The following is an 18,627-nucleotide window of genomic DNA, read 5'->3' on the forward strand; positions in this document are numbered from 1 at the left end:
GGATTTCTCTAACAGTGAAACAAATTGATTACTAACAGGCCAAACAAAATATTTTAAAAGCATTACTTTTCGCAACAAGAATTAAAAACCAGCTTGCGGCATATTTATCATGCACATGTGTGCCGTTCTAAAATGGGACGCTTCAGCCATAAAAGTGTCTGAAAGTGCCAGAAGATACCAAAGCCACAGCAGCCCCCCCCCCTCCAAAAAAAACACGCCGCCTCAGGAAGCGGTGCGGACGGATGGTCGTGTTTAAGTTGAGTATAACATTCCTCCTCTTATCGTGGGAAGAAGCTGCTCCTCGTTTCAGTACCACTCTGCTCCCTGCTCCCAACACTCCCCCCCCCCCCCCCCCGCCAAATAGAACGTGTCCTACCTGCCCTGGACCAGAAAACCTCCATGTCTGTACTCCTAAAGTCTGCCAGGCACATGTGAACTCGGGAGGGAAAGCCAGCGAGGGGAGGGAGGAGGAGGAGGAGGAGGAGGAGGAGGAGGCAAAGGAGCCGGTGACTCACTCGGGCCGCGATAAAAGAAGGAGAGAAAGAAAGAAACTGAGGGCTAAAAGTTCTGTGAGAGGAGAGCGAAAGGAAGGAAACCGGCGGCCTTCCTCTCTCCTCGCTGCACTTCCTCCTCCAGCGTCACCTTCCAGGGCTCTGCAGAGATGTTTCAGGGGTCAGTTCGTCCAATCAGAGGGCAGAACCGGCCCGACGTTTTGCATGCTTCATGCAAAGATCAGACATTATGAAGCTCAAAAACGTTCCGCATGCAACGTAACAGCTGTTTAGTCTCAATAACCTTGAGGAATTATTCCTAGAGGATAACAGTGAACTTTTTATTGGTTCACAACAAGGCCCCAACAAATGCAACTTTTTGACATTTCAAAGTTTCCACTGAGGTATTTGAATTTTTCGGATGTCTGTATTGCAGGAGTTACAAAAATATTTAAATACTTACTTATAATCTTATACTCAATAGTATAAGATGGACTGTCGCAAAGTCCTTATGGAAATAAATGTGTTCTTAGTTTGCGCTACGACCACAAGTCTGAAAACTTGTTCATATATTGTTAAAAACGTTCCATCCGGAGTGTTTAAAGACAGCGTACACGGCTCTCATGTCAACAGAGACCCGTCAGAGAAAGTGTTCAAATAATCTGAACCACAGTCCAACGAGCTGCTCTCCTCTCCACTGTTGTCGATGCAGCCGGCCTCCTTTCCTTCCTCTCCTCCTTTCCTTCCTCTCCTCCTTTCCTTCCTCTCCTCAACACTCGCTTCCTGTAAACACTGCAGGTGACAAAGATGCCTGCTCATGTGAGAACGTGATCCCGATGATCTCTATGACAGTAAATGGTTTTATACTAAAGATAATTGCTCTTAGTTAACGAAACTAAATTAATAATATATATCACTGAGTGTCTTTTATGTGTCTCACATGGAAAAAATAAAGCTGAATGGACTCTTTCTTTCTGCATAGCACTTTGACAGACAGATGTTAATATCTAATATCTGGACATTGTGCCCCCCCGCCCGCCCCCAGACGGAAATTTGGGTGATAATGATTAAGTCTCCCTGCACCTTCTAACACAACGAGCCGAGGTGCCTCTCAGCAAGGCACTAAACCACTGAGAGCTGGGCGTGGTGCAGCGAGAGCTGCTGCTCTCACACATTCTGGAGACCTTTGAGACCACCGAGAGACGCAGGCTGCAGCCACGGGAGGAAATCTGGCAGTCTGAGCGTTGCTACGCAACCGGATCAAAGTAACGGGGAACATATTCGGCCAACGGTTCGATGCCCAGCTGCCTCCAGGCCGGGGACGAGATGCTAAAACCGAAAACCTGCACCAATGAGACAAAAGAGACGGCAGATTGCATTATTTCACCTTTAAATGAGCAAATAAGCTTTTTGTGTAAAATCAAAACCGTAACATGCAAACAGCCTTTCTGAAAAAAGGCTACAATTTACAAAGAAAACAGCTAGCAGCGCTAGCAGCGCTAGCAGCGCTAACAAAGCCAACTGCGCTACTCGCATGGTCATTGTTTAAACAGAACCAGCCCCATCAACCAACAAAACTCCTTTTTTTAAATACATTTTGTACATTTTTCATCAGTAATCTCACAGTAAATCAGCCTTTGAAGGACGTCACGTCGCCTGCCTCAAAGGTTACAGCAGCGATTTGATCTAAAACATTCTGGCCAAAGATTATCGTTAAAAACGATGGCAAAAGCTTCCAGATGACCATTTGAGTTCTGAGCATATTGTGTATTTATCTCCTCGCGTTAAAATGCAAGTCTTCAGTCCCCCCCCCCCCCCCCCCCTTAATTATCTCCGTCCTCTTTTGTCCCAACACACCATTAACTTTGATGAACCAGAAGCAGGTTGGAAGCTAATGAAAAGCAAAATGACCAAATCTGCATCGGGAAGCAACTCATGAACTATTACCTGTGAGGATGGGGGTGGGGGAGGCAACCGAGGGGGGGGGGGGGGGGCAGACTGTGTAAAAGGTTTTCTGAAGGGACCCTCCAGCTGGGGAAACTAACGGATTATTTTACACAGATTCTGCCAACATCGACCCAAAGAGAAAGATGAGAAACTGAGTTCATCAGGTTCAAACCGGTTACCGAGCAGCTTCCTAAATAGCGCCCCCCCCCCCCCCCAGCTGAGACTGGTGCGACGGCCCCTGGTTGATAACGAAGGGACGGACCAGTGACTCGCTGACACTCGCTTTGGCCGACTGCCGACCGGCATTCAATTGACCTGCTTTAACACCTGTATGGTTGCCATGGCAGCAGCCTCGGCAACTCCCGGGCGCTGCTTCCTGTCTTCTTCTTCTTCTTCTTCTTCCTCTGCTTTCTTTGTCTCTCGTTCAGTGGGCTCCATGGATCTCTCTCGCTCTCTACGCTCTTCTTCTCGTTCCGTCGCCTCTCAGATCTCTGATTCGTCCTCTGTAAATCCTCCTCCTCTTCCTCACCTCAATTATCTGAACCCCCCTCCCTCCCCTCTCTCTCTCTCTCACTCTTGCTGCAGGCCTGCTGGCTGTGGGGAAAATGACATCATCAGTCTGAAAATATGTGAATGAACATGTTCGGTGAGGATGTATTGAGTCCTGTTTTTCAGCATCAGGAACGGAAAGAGAACAATGAATGATAAAGTAGAATAAAAGGTGCATCTTTGATAGCGGGTTGCAAAGTAGACACATCGACGGATCATCATTACGTTTGTATATGTTCCACAAACCAACAAGAGAGGAGACACTACATCATCAAACTACTCAACATGTCTGCTAGTGATTTGAATTCCTGCTGTGATAAGCTTGGACCAGACATGCAGGAACCTCCGGTTCTGAAAAACCTAAAATCTGCATTCTCTCTAATGACCAACAGGGGGCGACTCCTCTGCTCCCATAGACGTCTATGAGGAAATGACTCTACTTCTGTGTAGTGACCAGCAGGGGGCGACTCCTCTGCTCCCATAGACGTCTATGAGGAAATGACTCTACTTCTGTGTAGTGACCAGCAGGGGGCGACTCCTCTGCTCCCATAGACGTCTATGAGGAAATGACTCTACTTCTGTGTAGTGACCAGCAGGGGGCGACTCCTCTGCTCCCATATACGTCTATGAGGAAATGACTCTACTTCTGTGTAGTGACCAGCAGGGGGCGACTCCTCTGCTCCCATAGACGTCTATGAGGAAATGACTCTACTTCTGTGTAGTGACCAGCAGGGGGCGACTCCTCTGCTCCCATAGACGTCTATGAGGAAATGACTCTACTTCTGTGTAGTGACCAGCAGGGGGCGACTCCTCTGCTCCCATAGACGTCTATGAGGAAATGACTCTACTTCTGTGTAGTGACCAGCAGGGGGCGACTCCTCTGCTCCCATATACGTCTATGAGGAAATGACTCTACTTCTGTGTAGTGACCAGCAGGGGGCGACTCCTCTGCTCCCATAGACGTCTATGAGGAAATGACTCTACTTCTGTGTAGTGACCAGCAGGGGGCGACTCCTCTGCTCCCATAGACGTCTATGAGGAAATGACTCTACTTCTGTGTAGTGACCAGCAAGGGGCGACTCCTCTGCTCCCATAGACGTCGATGAGGAAATGACTCTACTTCTGTGTAGTGACCAGCAGGGGGCGACTCCTCTGCTCCCATAGACGTCTATGAGGAAATGACTCTACTTCTCTTGATTTATTCCCTCAGTAAACATTGTAAACATGAGTTTATGGTCTCAGCCTCTAGTTTCAAGTCTTCTTCATTAGAGCGTGATGTTCATTTAGTGAACTATGATCCATCTCTGAATCCGGCTCCAGGTTCAGGTACATGTTCCGGACTTTTTGGTCGATGGAACCCTTGGGCCCGCTTGCTAAAAAGTTGAAAAATTTTGACAAAACAATTCAGACCGTCGGTCCAGGATGTTTTCCTGGCCTTTGGTTCAGGCTCTCGGCACCAGAACCACAACCAGAACTTTTTGCTGGGTCATAACGACATCAAACATACAGATGTATGTACACTACTTCGGTCGTCATTTTAAAAAACCACAAGAGCCCCTTGAAGGGAAAAGCTTCGGATTGGGTCGAGTGCTCGTCCCTCCTTGGACCCGTCCAGAAGGATCTCGTCTCTCGTCCCCAAACACGCCGTCATCGCATCACACGTTAACGCCGCCTGGGACGCGCCGCCCGCTGGCCGGCATGCGGCCGATCAAAGTCAAGGTCAAATGTATCAGGAAGACGCCTCGTGCTGATTGGGTGTGTTAAAGCATACGCAGTGCTACACACACACACACACACACACACACACACCTCCAGGCAACATGCACAAAGTGTGGAGAGAGAGAGAGAGAGAGAGAGAGAGCATATGGAAGCATTTACTCCCGTCTGGCATTGTGCGCACCGTGCAGCTCTGCAGCACGACACAAACACCAGTGTGCATGTGCTCGTCGTGCATTGCTCTTCCTCCCGGTCCATCGTCGCCATCATCCCCTCTGTCCCTCCATTCCCTCCTCTCCCTCCTCTCCCTCCTCTCCCTCCTCTTCCTCGCTCCTCGAGGACATGAGTAAGAGGAGGAGATTTACACGAGCTGTCATCCACGCATCTCTCTCTCTCTCTCTCTCCCCTCCCTGCTTACTGTCTCCACCTCGCTCGCCCCGAGAGATCATTAAAGAGCCGACAAGTAATCCCATCCAGCCGGCCAATCAGACGCTGTGACACACGCAAACACACACGCGTGCACCACGCTGCACACTTTCAGCAGCCAGTAAACCAAAAGCTAGAGTGGTGGAGGACACACACACACACACACGCACACACACACACACACACAGATACACACACACACACACAGATACACACACACACACAGTCTCTTAGCAAAGCCACTCGCCAAGAGGCAAAAGACCAATTGACCCAGTTCGTTGGAACCCGGCAACCCGGAGGAAGCAAAGGATGACTGGAGGAGAAGATGGGAGGATGGAAATTGATTAAATGAAGGACTGGACTGATAATAAATGGACGGACGGATAAACTGATGAATGAGGAAAGAATGGATTCACAATTGGGAAATGGGGGTTGAGGATATTGAAAATGATCACGATGACATAATGGATCGCACGGTGTGGCGACACAACCATGAATTGTTGGGTATTTGTACACAACACCGACTGTGTAACTTCTATTCTAGAAGATTCTATTTGACCTCAATGGGTTTCATGGGGTTGAATATCCATTGAATGAATGGAGGAAAAGAGGAGCGGACGGATGGAGTGGGGGGGGGGGGGGGTGGAAAAGGGGCATGAACGTGAGGTACCTTGATAGGAGACTTTGTTCGATGGACGGGTGCAAACATTGGGGGGAATGCACGAGACGTCGGATGTAAAAAACAAAACCAGACGGATGCGGATGGACGGAGGTTGAAAAGATGGAGGAACGAAAGGACTTTGTTCAAAGGGATGGAGTCCTGATGGACGCCAGACGGATCAATAGTTGGACACAGTAGATACGTAGTAACACGGGTGGAGAGAAGATGAATGGACGAAGGGAGCAGAACCCGAGAGGAACGAACACATGAAAGGAAGCACCGGGACACTGGCTGCAAAACCGGCACCAGAAAGATCAATAGATGGATGGAGGGGCCACGGATGGAGGCTGGCCAAATGCATGTGTGTGTGTGTGTGTGTGTGTGTGTGTGTGTGTGTGTAGAACGGGTGGAGGAGGAGACGGATGAGTGGATGAGTGGAAGAAGCCTGCACCTGGGATGCAGAATGAGAAAACTGATCACCAGAGGAGGAAGATTAACACCGACGCCAAGTTAGGTGGTGTGAGTGTGTGTGTGTGAGTGTGTGTGTGTGTGTGTGTGTGTGTGTGCGTGTGTGTGTGTGCATGTGTGTGTGTGTGTGTGTGTGTGCGGTTTCAGTTGAACGCTCGGTTGCAGACTGAAGGACGGATGAATGCATGAACGACACGAGAAACGGACGCAGCGGCGTCCCGAGTGCAAAGACGCATGGAGGCGGACGCCGTGAGGACGTGATGGAGAAGAGCACCACGCGTTGGACGGGACGCGGGCGGAGGAGGAGCACAAAGTACCTGTTGCCGACTTGGGTCTGTGTCGTCCTTTGGGCCGTCGTTGGGAATTACCCGCGTTGTTCTTCCTGTCCCAGAACATCACCGCCTCATTCCACCAGCACACTGCGAGAGGTGTGTGTCTGTGTGTGTGTGTCTGCGTTAAAGCATGTGCTGCAAGACAAGCGAGAAGTGTGTGTGAGGCGACGTCACAGCGTCACTGAACCCCACATCCCGTGTGTGTGTGTGTGTGTGTGTGTGTGTGTGTGTGTGTGTGTGTGTGTGAGGAGCTCGGTGATTGCAGCGGAGCGAGAGAGGGAGAGTGACAGCAGCCGAGAGAGAGAGAGAGAGAGAGACTGTGTGTCGTCTGATACGTGTGTGTGTGTGTGTGTGTGTGTGTGTGTGTGCGCAGCGCTACGTGAGCTGTTGACTAAGCAGGCAGTGTGTGAACGTGAGTGAGAAAGTGTGTGTGTGTGCGAGAGCGTCCTCCTCACATCTCTGTGAAAGGTTTGGCTGTTACCGATGAGCATGTGTGTCTGTGCGTGTGTGCGTGTGTGTGTGTGTCTATGTGTGTGTCTGTGTGTGTGTCTGTGTGTGTGTCTGTGTGTGTCTGTGTGTGTCTGTGTGTGTGTGCGTGTGTGTCTGTGTGTGTGTCTGTGTGTGTCTGTGTGTGTCTGTGTGTCTCTGTGAGTGTGTGTGTGTGTGTGAGAAAGAGGGAGCATTCGATGTGTCGCATCCAGCCGCTGCTGTTCAATTCATAAAGAGCAGGGCGGAACGAGCCAATCAGAGGCCAGCGAGGGAGGGAGGGAGATCGAGTTAGGACGAGACACGGGAGGGAGAGAGGGGGGGGGGGGGAGAAAAAGAAGGCGGGGCTATCCAACAGAGAGCGATGGATTGGCTGGGTGTCACAGCATGAAGTAACACCGATAATGTCCAAATACTATCGATGGACAGAAGGAATGTGTCCACAATCGTAAAAGAAGACCAAGAAAATGTGACGTGAAAAGAGAATAGGCTCCGCCCTCCTTGAAAGGCCTTTGAGACTGAAAGTGAGAGAAGTGACAGGCGCAGAATCATTGACAGGGTGGTGGGGGGGACGGGGGGGGGCGGGGGGGGTAATGTCCCGTGTGAGACCAAACGACTTCATATATATACCACTGTTTCCGTGGTGATGAGCTAATCATCACGTGGTGGCGGCGTGTAAATCATTCTTATGGATTGGCGAGTAGATTGTTGTTGTTAGAGAGAGAGACTGAAGGACAAATGCTGGGGGGGGGGCTCACATGGGGGGGGCGGGGAGATGAATAAATGAAGCCAGAGTGGGTGCAGACGGAGGGAGAGGAGATGGAAAGTGAAGAGAGCCGCACAGCAAATGAGATCCAGGGGGAGACAGAGAGAATACAGGGGGGGGGGGGGGGGGGGGGTGTGCCTTCTCGGCCATCTCCCCTCTTGCCCCCCCGGTTCCTCCCCCTCCACCGAGGGCCGAGAGTATTTCTACCCGAGCAAAGCGTGAGCCTGACCCCCCCACACAGAGAACGATGTCCATTTGGCAGCAGCAGAGAGTAAAGAGCACTGGAGGCCATCTTTGTCCTCACCCGTCCCCCCCCCCTGACAAGTTGTATCACATGACTTTCATTCTTAGGTATCATGTGGATCTCTGGACGGGGAAGCGCAAATAAAATGTGTTTTTGTTTTTTTAGATGCAAATAGGCTGTATTTCTAAAATGATATTAATTAAAGTGAGATTTGTTTTTGTTTCTGTTCTCTGATGATCACATGATCACATGATCACATGATCAAGTCGAGTCGCACATACTCGGATTATTTGTATTATTTGTGTTGCTTTCTTATGACCCCTCAGCTATATATGGAGCGGCCCTTTGGAGGGGGCCGAGCCCTATGTTGGAAACCACCAAACTAAATTTCCAATATGAGATCAGAGTCTTTCTTTCAAACATCAAAACGGCTGAAAGGATTAAACTCTTTAATAAATCATTTTCACTTCATGAATTAGAAGATAAAGAACCTTCTGATTACTGCTGATATTTAACATTAAGTTACAGCGTTGAACCCATTTAGCAGAATGCACTCATGTTATTGCTGCATTCCTCCACCTCCTCCTCCACCTCCTCCTCCACCCGCTGCACATCAGCATCAACAGAGTGGAAGGAGTCACACGTCTTTAGTCCTGATTACTGAGGGAAACGGGTCGTTGGGGTTCTTCACCTTTTAGATTCACCTGAGTGAGGCAGACATTACAATCACATGTTTCCGATTAGAAATCATTTACAAATCCTCAAGCTCCTCTAACCGTGAGGATGCATCTTCAGGGGAGCAGGAACACCTGCGTCCTGCATGCACCCTGCAGCACCGTGCATGCACCCTGCAGCACCCTGCATGCACCCTGCAGCACCCTGCATGCACCCTGCAGCACCGTGCAGCACCGTGCATGCACCCTGCAGCACCCTGCATGCACCCTGCAGCACCCTGCATGCACCCTGCAGCACCCTGCAGCACCGTGCATGCACCCTGCAGCACCCTGCATGCACCCTCCTCTCACCTGGCGGCCGGCGGCCCCGACCTTGAGCTAACGGGAAAACAACCAAAGATCTCAGAGACCTGTGTCCCACCATCACATCACCACCCTGAAGACTTTTCACAGATGGCAGAAGACACCTGGTTGAGGAGAACAAAGGGACCTTCAGAGTAAATGAACGTCTCTGATTCTCTCGCCGTGTGCCAGAACCTCACCTTCACGCCTTTCCTTTTACGCCGTTGGAAGATTGAAAATCAAACTGACGGGTCGAGGTTATTAAAAGGAAAGGAAGCTTCTTTTTAAAAGTAGCGTTAATAAAATATATGAACCCTTGCATTTGTCTTAAAGCAGGAACCTCTGAGAGTGTTTAAAGTTGCACGAGCAAAAAAATCCCATTCTGCCATCAGAATGTTGTTCCTCTCTAAAGAGAAACCCGACCTGCTGCATGCTAAAGCTGCTGAAGGTGTGTGTGTGTGTGTGTGTGTCGTCTTTGGTGATCGTATTGTTTGTTAAAGGCATCACGAGGTGAAGAAGTCACAGAGAGTTTAAACCTCCAAACTCAAATCCATCAACTCTAAAGAGGCCACTTTCACCGTGAAACCACCAGACTTCCAGAGAAGAGCCTTTGGCCATCGAGACAGGTGCGTCCTCTGTGGCGTCCTCTGTGGCGTCCTCTGTGGCGTCCTCTGTGGCGTCCTCTGTGGCTTCCTCTGTGGCTTCCTCTTTGGCGTCCTGCAGGGGGCGACGTCCTCTACGGGACAACAAACAGTGACTCCGTCGGCCCTCAGCTGCTGGTCTGCTAATCCACATCAGCGAGGTCACTGATTAAATATGTGGGAGGCGTAAATATAAATGTTTTCCTCCTGGTCAGGACCTTCACCCCCCCCCCCCCCCAGGTGTGGCTCCAAAGCTCAGCGAGAGACGTGGAACCAACGCCCCGTGTTTGCAGAGAAAGAGCTTCAGTGGTCGCTCTGCCATCTACAGAACATGAGGAGGAGTCCCAGATGCTACAGAACAGCCTGTGGGCCTCTTCTGGGACCCGGTGCAGATGTTCCGTGTGCAGCCGGGTTCTCACGCTGTGAGTTTGATACCAGAGATGTTTGGCCTGTGAGGAGCCAGCAGCTGTTCTCATGGGGTGATTGTGTGCAGAGTTCCCACCTTCCCACATTTGTTCAGCGCCCCCACGGCCATCATCACCATCATCACCATCATCACCATCATCCCCATCACCATCATCACCATCATCACCATCATCACCATCATCACCATCATCCCCATCACCATCATCACCATCATCACCATCATCACCATCATCACCATCATCCCCATCACCATCATCACCATCATCACCATCATCACCATCATCACCATCATCACCATCATCCCCATCACCATCATCACCATCATCACCATCATCACCATCATCACCATCATCACCATCATCCCCATCACCATCATCACCATCATCACCATCATCACCATCATCACCATCATCCCCATCATCATCATCACCATCTGGATCCGTCTCAAATGCCTTTGTTTCTTTTAGATTTGCACCTCAGAAATGTCAGAAATGTCACATGTTTTTTTTGCTGAGCCAACGCATCATTACTGCAAAATGTCTCCTCGACGGGTATGTTTTACACAACACGGCATTCTGGGTAATCAATAAAAGATCCCTCTCCTCACCATTTAGTGCTGCTGATGAGTTCCAAACTACCAAAGGTCATTTTAAGAGACGTTTGGAGCCATTTTCTAGATTAAGAAACCCTTCAATTGTGATCAGAAGAAACAACTTGCGGTTACGTAATGGGGTCAATGGGGTCATATAACTGGGTCAGGGACCGATAGTGTGGTCATGGAGACGGAATGAGCAGGGGGGGAGACCACATGGAGGGGGGAGGGGGGTAAACCCCCACGCAGGTAAAAGTTAATGCTGTTTGGGAATAAACAACTTTTCTTTAATTCACACGAGACGCCTCCACGTGGATGCAGATGCAGCACCATGTGCTCCACACACACACACACACACACACACACACTCCTCACCCCCCCCCCCCCCGTCCCACAGCGCTGGGGGAGGACGGGGCCTTCTCAGTGTTGTGGTATTTAGTTCTGCTCTATAATGCTCTTTAATTTCATTTTCCTCCTGCAGTCATCGCCCCCCCGAGTCCTTTAATCAAATAATAATCAGTGTTGTCGGTTGGTGGTTAAACATTTACCCCCCGCCCCCCCCCTCGCAGAGCTAAAAGAACAATACAGATAGATGTGGAGGGCGCAGACGTTGGTTCCAGGCCCCCCAGGAAGCAGCGAAGCCTTTATTGTAAACTTTGACTCAGAAGCTCCTGATGCTCTGAAGGTTTGTGTGTGTCGCTTTGAGACCTTTCTGCTACGAGGAGGATGACACCACGAGTCTTCACATCGCCATGACATCACCGGCGCCGCGTTTGGTCCAAAGGCCTCCTGCGTGACCTCAGCGCGACCCTAGGTGAGTATTCCGCCACCTTTAATTAAACTAAAACCAGTAAAACCCACAGTGCGCTGTGCAACAAGCTGAGATCTGCATGAGCTCAGGACTCGTCTCTTCTTGGGTGCGTGTGGAGAAGAACTTCTCTGAATCGGCTCTCACACATTCCTCCGGACCGGAGAAAATGGGCTGATCCCCCGAGAGCAGAAGGCCTCACGGTGGGGACCAGAAGATGGAGACGTCCAACGAAGCAGGAGACGCACTCCTCACTGAGCAGAAGAAACGTGTCTCTGTCCACGTGTTTACTTTAAGTTTAAAGCACAAACACTTTGAATAATGAATCATTCATTAAGGGGGGGGGTTAAAAGCACATTTCTGGCCCATGAAGGTTTCTATTGGGGGGTCAAAAGGAGTTTAGTCAGGGGTGAAGCTTAATCCTCGGCCCCTAATCTCCCACCGAGACGGACTCCAAATAAGCAAAGAACAGGATGGGAGACCCAACGGCACGCTAAGCGCTACGTGCTAAGTGTGACCACGGGCTCGTCATGTGACTGCGAGTCGGCACAAAGAGGAAGAATCCTTCGTTTACTTTGGTACTGAAGTGATTCACAGGGAAACATCAAGTGACCTGCAGGAACTTCTGCAGAGGAAAGCTGTGACTTTGACCAAATTACCAAAAACAGATGTTCTTAATCATTCTGGATCCAACGCTCACAACGAAATGTGACGGCATGAAGAAGAAGAACCGGACAGTGAACCACGTTGCTTCCCTCTTGAAACCCGAGTCCTAACTGGAGCCAAACCCAAAGCCAGGTGGCTCCAGACCCCCCCCCCCCCCCCCTACCTTAGAGCGTCCTGCAGAACCAACAGAAACAGCTGGATGGAGAGAAAGTCAAAGTGCGTCTTCTCCTTCTGATGGCGAATGGAGGGAAAGGAGAGGAGGACTCTGCATTGCTAAACCAGGCGGGGGTAGAAAGAGGGGCGGGGGGTCTTAACAGGGAGGACCCCCCCCCCCCCCCACACTCAATATTTTCCTTCTGTGTCGTCAGACCCCTGCATCACCTCCTCTGACCTCACTCCTAAACTACCGTCATCCTCACGTCACTCCTCCCCCCCCCATTATTAGATAATCCATAATTCCGTCTCTTTCATCTCTCTCTTCTTTCAAGTCAAAACTAATCCAATTACGTTCCACCAGCGTCGCATGGAGGAGGTTATTTCAGACATCACAGCATTACAGCTTCAAAGCACCGCTTTTAATTTATTTTTTTATATCGAAATAACTTATTTTTTATTTTTTATTTTCAAAGCATATTTTTTCTTATATTTGAGTTTTTGGACATTTTTTTCTACCTTGTTTCTAAGACATTTTCTGACCTCATACTAATGGAGTATTGATGAAGACTTGTAAAAACTAGATAAACTCCTATTATCAATGAGGGAATACATGAGGAGAGAGACACGGTTCCCATAGACTTCTATAGGACCACAGGAGTCGCCCCCTGGTGGTCAGAACAGAGACCTGGAGGACTCACAACGTGCACAACTACACTCTGCCAACAGCAGAGAAGAAGCTGGACCATGATCCCTGGAAGGAGTGGAAAGAAGGTCATGGTACCTTCTCTTTAATTATCTAGTCATCTCATTTTTGTCTCTCTACTGGTTTCTCTCCATCAACATTGCTTGTAATTTACACTTTGTTTTAAAAAGACTCGTGACAAACTTCTGGTGTTGAAAATGTGACATTTCTCTTGGTTCATCAAAGCTTTTCAGACATTTTAGCACCGACATTTAGCTATTTTCGTGGGGGGGGGGGAATGGAGATGAAGGAAGGAGAAAGTGCCAGTTTGCCTCCTGTCAGGCGGAGCGGAAATAAAACCTCTTAAACTCTGATGAAACATTCACCAAAGCAATCAAGTCATTTCCCACAAAGCTGAGGAGCAGCAGCAGGTTTCCTGAGCTCTACTGCCTCCTGGTGGTGATCTGCTTCACTGTCTGACATCACATTTGGCCCCGTGGGCGGTTCATGGGGGGCTTTTCCTCAAGGTGTAAACGCATCTGATGTATTTGGGTATAGAGGTGGTCCTTACTTCACTCATGTGTAGTGCTTCATTGTTATTTTAAGTTATGTATGATTGTATGAAGCGTAATTCCTAAAGCATCAATCAAGGTTTGTTATCTAAGAACAACGGAAACCAAGAGATGAACAAACGGAAGCTCATAAAAGCTTGTTTCCTGGTTCTAAACCACTATTTCCTGAACTGATCCGACACAATCTGATATGTAACACACACACACACGCGCGCGCAGAAAAGTCACACACATCTTTTCCACGACTTCGTGCCAAAATTCCTTCTACTTGTTTTTGCTCCTACGTGAGGTCATGTGACGCGGTGCAGAGAACGAGGACACACGAGGACTCCATTGAAGACGCCTGATGATGTCACTAAAAATATAAAAATAAGTCACCTACCAAATAAATCTCATGTATTTTCTAACTCTACACTGAGAGTAAGCAGCAAAGTGAATGTCCTAATTCAAAAGAGCTTCTTAATTAGCTTTAGTTTCACTCAACAGTCTTTAGTTAAAAGGACTCGGGATAGAACAGAAGAGCGAGGAGACAACTCATTGTGTCTCTGTAGAGGACGAGGGGGGGGCAGAAGAAACAATGCTTTGGTTTCACTTTCCTCGGGTGCAGTGCCAGCTTTCCTGGAATCCCCAAATCCACCCAACATAACACGGGACCAGCATGGGGGGGGGGGGCTCAGCCAATCAGCAACCAGCATTTTGGCCCGAGGCGGCTTGGCAGCAGACTGTCGTCCCCGCGGACTAAAGACAACGCACCAGGAACGCAGGACAGACGTTAGGAGCTCGGTCAAAGTCCCGCCATCGTCCCCGTGACCTCCGCTCGGCGAAGGAAAAGAAGCAGAACCGAGTCAGCGCCGCGTTCCCCGGGACGAGGAACCTGGAGATAAAGACCTCTGTGGTTCCTGCTGCAGCTGCACGAGGAGAGACTTTGAATGAAGTGAAATAAACACTGGAACTCAGATCAAAAACCAGAGCAGCACACACACACACACACACACACACAGACACACACACACACACACACACACACACACAGACACACACACAGACACACAGACACACACACACAGACACACAGACACACACACACAGACACACACACACACAGACACACACACACACACACAGACACACACACACACAGACACACACACACACACACAGACACACACACACACACAGACACACACACACACACACACACACACACACACACACACACACACACACAGACACACACACACACACAGACACACACACAGACACACACACACACACACAGACACACACACACACACAGACACACACACACACACACACACAGACACACACAGACACACACACACACACAGACACACACACAGACACACACACACACACACAGACACACACACACACACAGACACACACACACACACACACACACACACAGACACACACACACACACACAGACACACACACACACAGACAGACAAACACAGACACACACACACAGACACACACACACGCACACACACACGCAGACACACACAGACACACACACACACACACACACAGACAGACACACACAGACACACAGACACGCACACACACACAGACACACACACACACACAGACACACACACACACACACACACAGACACACACAGACACACACACACACACAGACACACACACAGACACACACACACACACACAGACACACACACACACACACACACACAGACACACACACACACACACAGACACACACACACACAGACAGACAAACACAGACACACACACACAGACACACACACACGCACACACACACGCAGACACACACAGACACACACACACACACACACACAGACAGACACACACAGACACACAGACACGCACACACACACAGACACACACACACACACAGACACACAGCCTCGTCAGTGTGCGCGGTGACAGCAGCAGAGAAGCATGTGAGGCTGATTACAGAATATTCATCGCTCGGGTCTGACTGGAGTGAGAGGGTCACGACGGAGGCCCAGGGGAGGAGAGGAGGAGGCGAGGAGGAGGCGAGGAAGGAGGGAAGAAGGGAGCAAGTGAAAAGCAGCTGGGGAGGGAAAAAGGGAAGTTTGGACTCGTTGCTTAAAAATAAAATAAATATGTTCAAATCACGCTTTTGGTTGGGGATAAAGAGTTAAGTATCAGTCATTAATGAGATGAGACAAGCTAAGCTAGGCTAACAGATGACTAAATAAATACAATATGAGAAAAGCTAAGCTAGTCTGAGCTGAAATGAGACCAGATGAGACGAGCACCGACGGGATAACATGAGACAAGACGAGCTAAACTAAACTACGCTGAGACGGACAAAGCTATGCTAAGCTAACAGAACTGAGATAACACAAGCTATGCTAAGCTAACATAGCTGATAAAGCACAAGCTATGCTAAGCTAACAGAACTGAGATAACACAAGCTATGCTAAGCTAACATAGCTGATAAAGCACAAGCTATGCTAAGCTAACAGAACTGAGATAACACAAGCTATGCTAAGCTAAAACTAATGCAAAATGAGACAAGCTGGTCATTCGGAGTTTGATATTCAAAATGTTACATGAATGTACTTTACTCCACTAAATCACATAGTTTATGATAGACTATGTGATAAAGTACATTTATGTAACTTTATGTAACGTTTTGAATATGAAACTCTGAATGACCTTGACTGTGATTGGACAGAAACGTCCAATATCAGGCAGCGCACAAAACAACAGACATTCATTGTCGATTCAAACTAGGGACACACACACACACACACACACACACAGGAAGGAATATCCGGATGGGCGGCATTCCTAAAAGCCTCACTCACCACACGTATGAATTTCACAACTAAAAACAATACGCACACTTTAAAAAAACAATTTCAAAAACAGGAAGTGAATGTGATGTGCTGCACATAAACACACGATCAGTAATTACACACACAAACCTTTCACACTGCACACTGAAGACACCCAACAACACACACACAGACACACACGGGCTAATAGAGGCTGGTGAATGATGCATTCCTTCACAGAGGGCATCGTACATTCACCACTTCATCTCCCTCCTCCTTTCTCTTTTTTACAAGACCAATTATACAGATTTATTTTATTTTTTATATGTATTTTTATCCCTTGCTAGTGGCGGGAAAAGTCTTCGCCCAAATTGTCCTCGTCAGTGGTGACAATCTCGCACAAGATAATGTGATGTTTCCTCAAACTGGTTTCCCGTGACGACGGAACTTTATTTTGAAAAGACTGCTTTTCACGAGATGCCGATTGTTTTGTAAGCTTGTAGAGGAGGATTTGAGAAATGTGTCCCGGGCCCGGCCATGTGAGGTGGGGGGGGGGGGGGGGGGGGGGGGGGGAGGGACAAAAGGTCCAAATGTCCTCATGGAGGACAAGCTGCTGGTCTTCTTCACAGGACGTTTGTTATTATAAATGTAATAATACAACAAACGGTGACTTGGCAACACGCTGCAGGTACGATTATCAACGCGTCCACCTTTAAAGGAGTCTGAAGGAGTCACAGCTCCTCTCCTCCCTCTGCCCCCCCCCGTCCTCCCATCAATTCATCAATATATCTATCATCCATCTTTCTGATCTCTGGGACTTGGACCACGTTCTCTCCTCTTTTCTATCGCTCCTCCTCCTTCACCCCCCCTCTTTTTCGCGTGTTGTAACGCCGACGGGTCAAAGGTCAAATCCCACCAAACCCACCGAAGCCACTTTGAGGCATTCGAGGGAAATTTACCATCAAATCAGCAGCAGCTTGTTTACTCTGCAGAAGCTGTGTGTGTGTGTGTGTGTGTGTGTGTGTGTGTGTGTGTGTGTGTGTGTGTGTGCGAGGGCAGAGTGTCGGCTTCACACAGCGCACTAATGAACCCAGAGGGCAGACAGAGGACACACAGACACACACTTGTGTGCGGTCGTTCTGGTTCATGAGGCTAAAAGAAGGATTCTGAGGGAAATCGATCAATTACAGAGAGCTATTTTACATTTTTTGAGTTCAAAAACAACAACAGAAAGAAGCTCAGACGCACAATCGGAACAATGCAGAGACACAGCTGGTCTGAGATCTGTTCACACACACACACACACACACACACACACACACAGACACACACTGATCATCCGCTCCACGCAGAGCCTCACGGCTGCCAGGTGGTGGGCGGGTAGAGCTGGAGGCCGCGCACACACACACACACACACGTGCACATGTACACACACAGTCACACACACACACATCGGGGCGTCCATGTGCTCGGTGTCCTGTTGTTGTATCGCTACAACAAGCTGCCGGTAAATCCACTTTTAGCTTTGACTGTCTGATCCAACAGAACTAAAGGGAAGCAGAACACTGCACTCGTCTTCGTTCCTCTTCGTCAGAAACACCTGCAGAGCGTCTTCTCCTCACAGCCGATTGGCCGAATCGATCCGTCAATCAAACATCTGGCGGCGCCGTCGGTGGTTCTGATTCGGCTGATTCCCCGGCAACAAAGCCCGGACATGGCTGTCTCCTTGTCTCCTTTCCTTGTTTGTATCCTTTCCTACCCTGTCTCCTTTCCTTGTTTGTGACCTTTCCTACCCTGTCTCCTTTCCTTGTTTGTGTCCTTTCCTACCCAGCAGTCAAAGGAAAAACACGACACAAAAAGGTGCACAAAAAGCACGTTGTACCATTTTCTTTCCCAAACGTGGACCAGGTAACTCCCTCCATGGAGCGACACACACACACACACACTACCCTCATCTGGAAGGGATTGCGTCCCCCATTGGCCGGTGGCCGCGTGGAGCGTGTTGACAGCCGGCCTTTTGTCCTCTACAGCCCCGACAGACGAGCTGAGGAAAACACGCAGCTCCCATGATGCCGTCTGTTAGCTCACACACACACAGACACACACACACACACACAGACACACACACACGGGTCGTCGTAATCAAGCGTCGCTTCTTTGCA

The 18,627-nt window shown here is 49.1% G+C and overlaps 1 protein-coding gene across 2 annotated transcripts in view; it reads right to left on the reverse strand.

Annotated features, from left to right (window-relative positions):
• The window catches only part of nhsl2 (NHS-like 2), a 54,884-nt gene that overhangs the window by 33,197 nt on the left and 3,060 nt on the right, over positions 1-18,627 (reverse strand). Inside the window, exon 1 of one of the 2 annotated variants that reach the window (XM_037479818.2) lies at positions 6,576-7,115. The exons of the other annotated variant lie outside the window; for it this stretch is intronic. Coding sequence (XP_037335715.2) covers positions 6,576-6,654 — 79 coding nt within the window. The 5' untranslated portion in view covers positions 6,655-7,115. Of the gene's footprint in view, positions 1-6,575; positions 7,116-18,627 lie in introns of those variants that run through there. 2 annotated transcript variants of the gene reach the window in all.

The sequence above is a fragment of the Pungitius pungitius genome, chromosome 1 (assembly GCF_949316345.1).
Source record: "Pungitius pungitius chromosome 1, fPunPun2.1, whole genome shotgun sequence".
In the NCBI taxonomy this organism is placed as follows: Eukaryota; Metazoa; Chordata; class Actinopteri; order Perciformes; family Gasterosteidae; genus Pungitius; species Pungitius pungitius.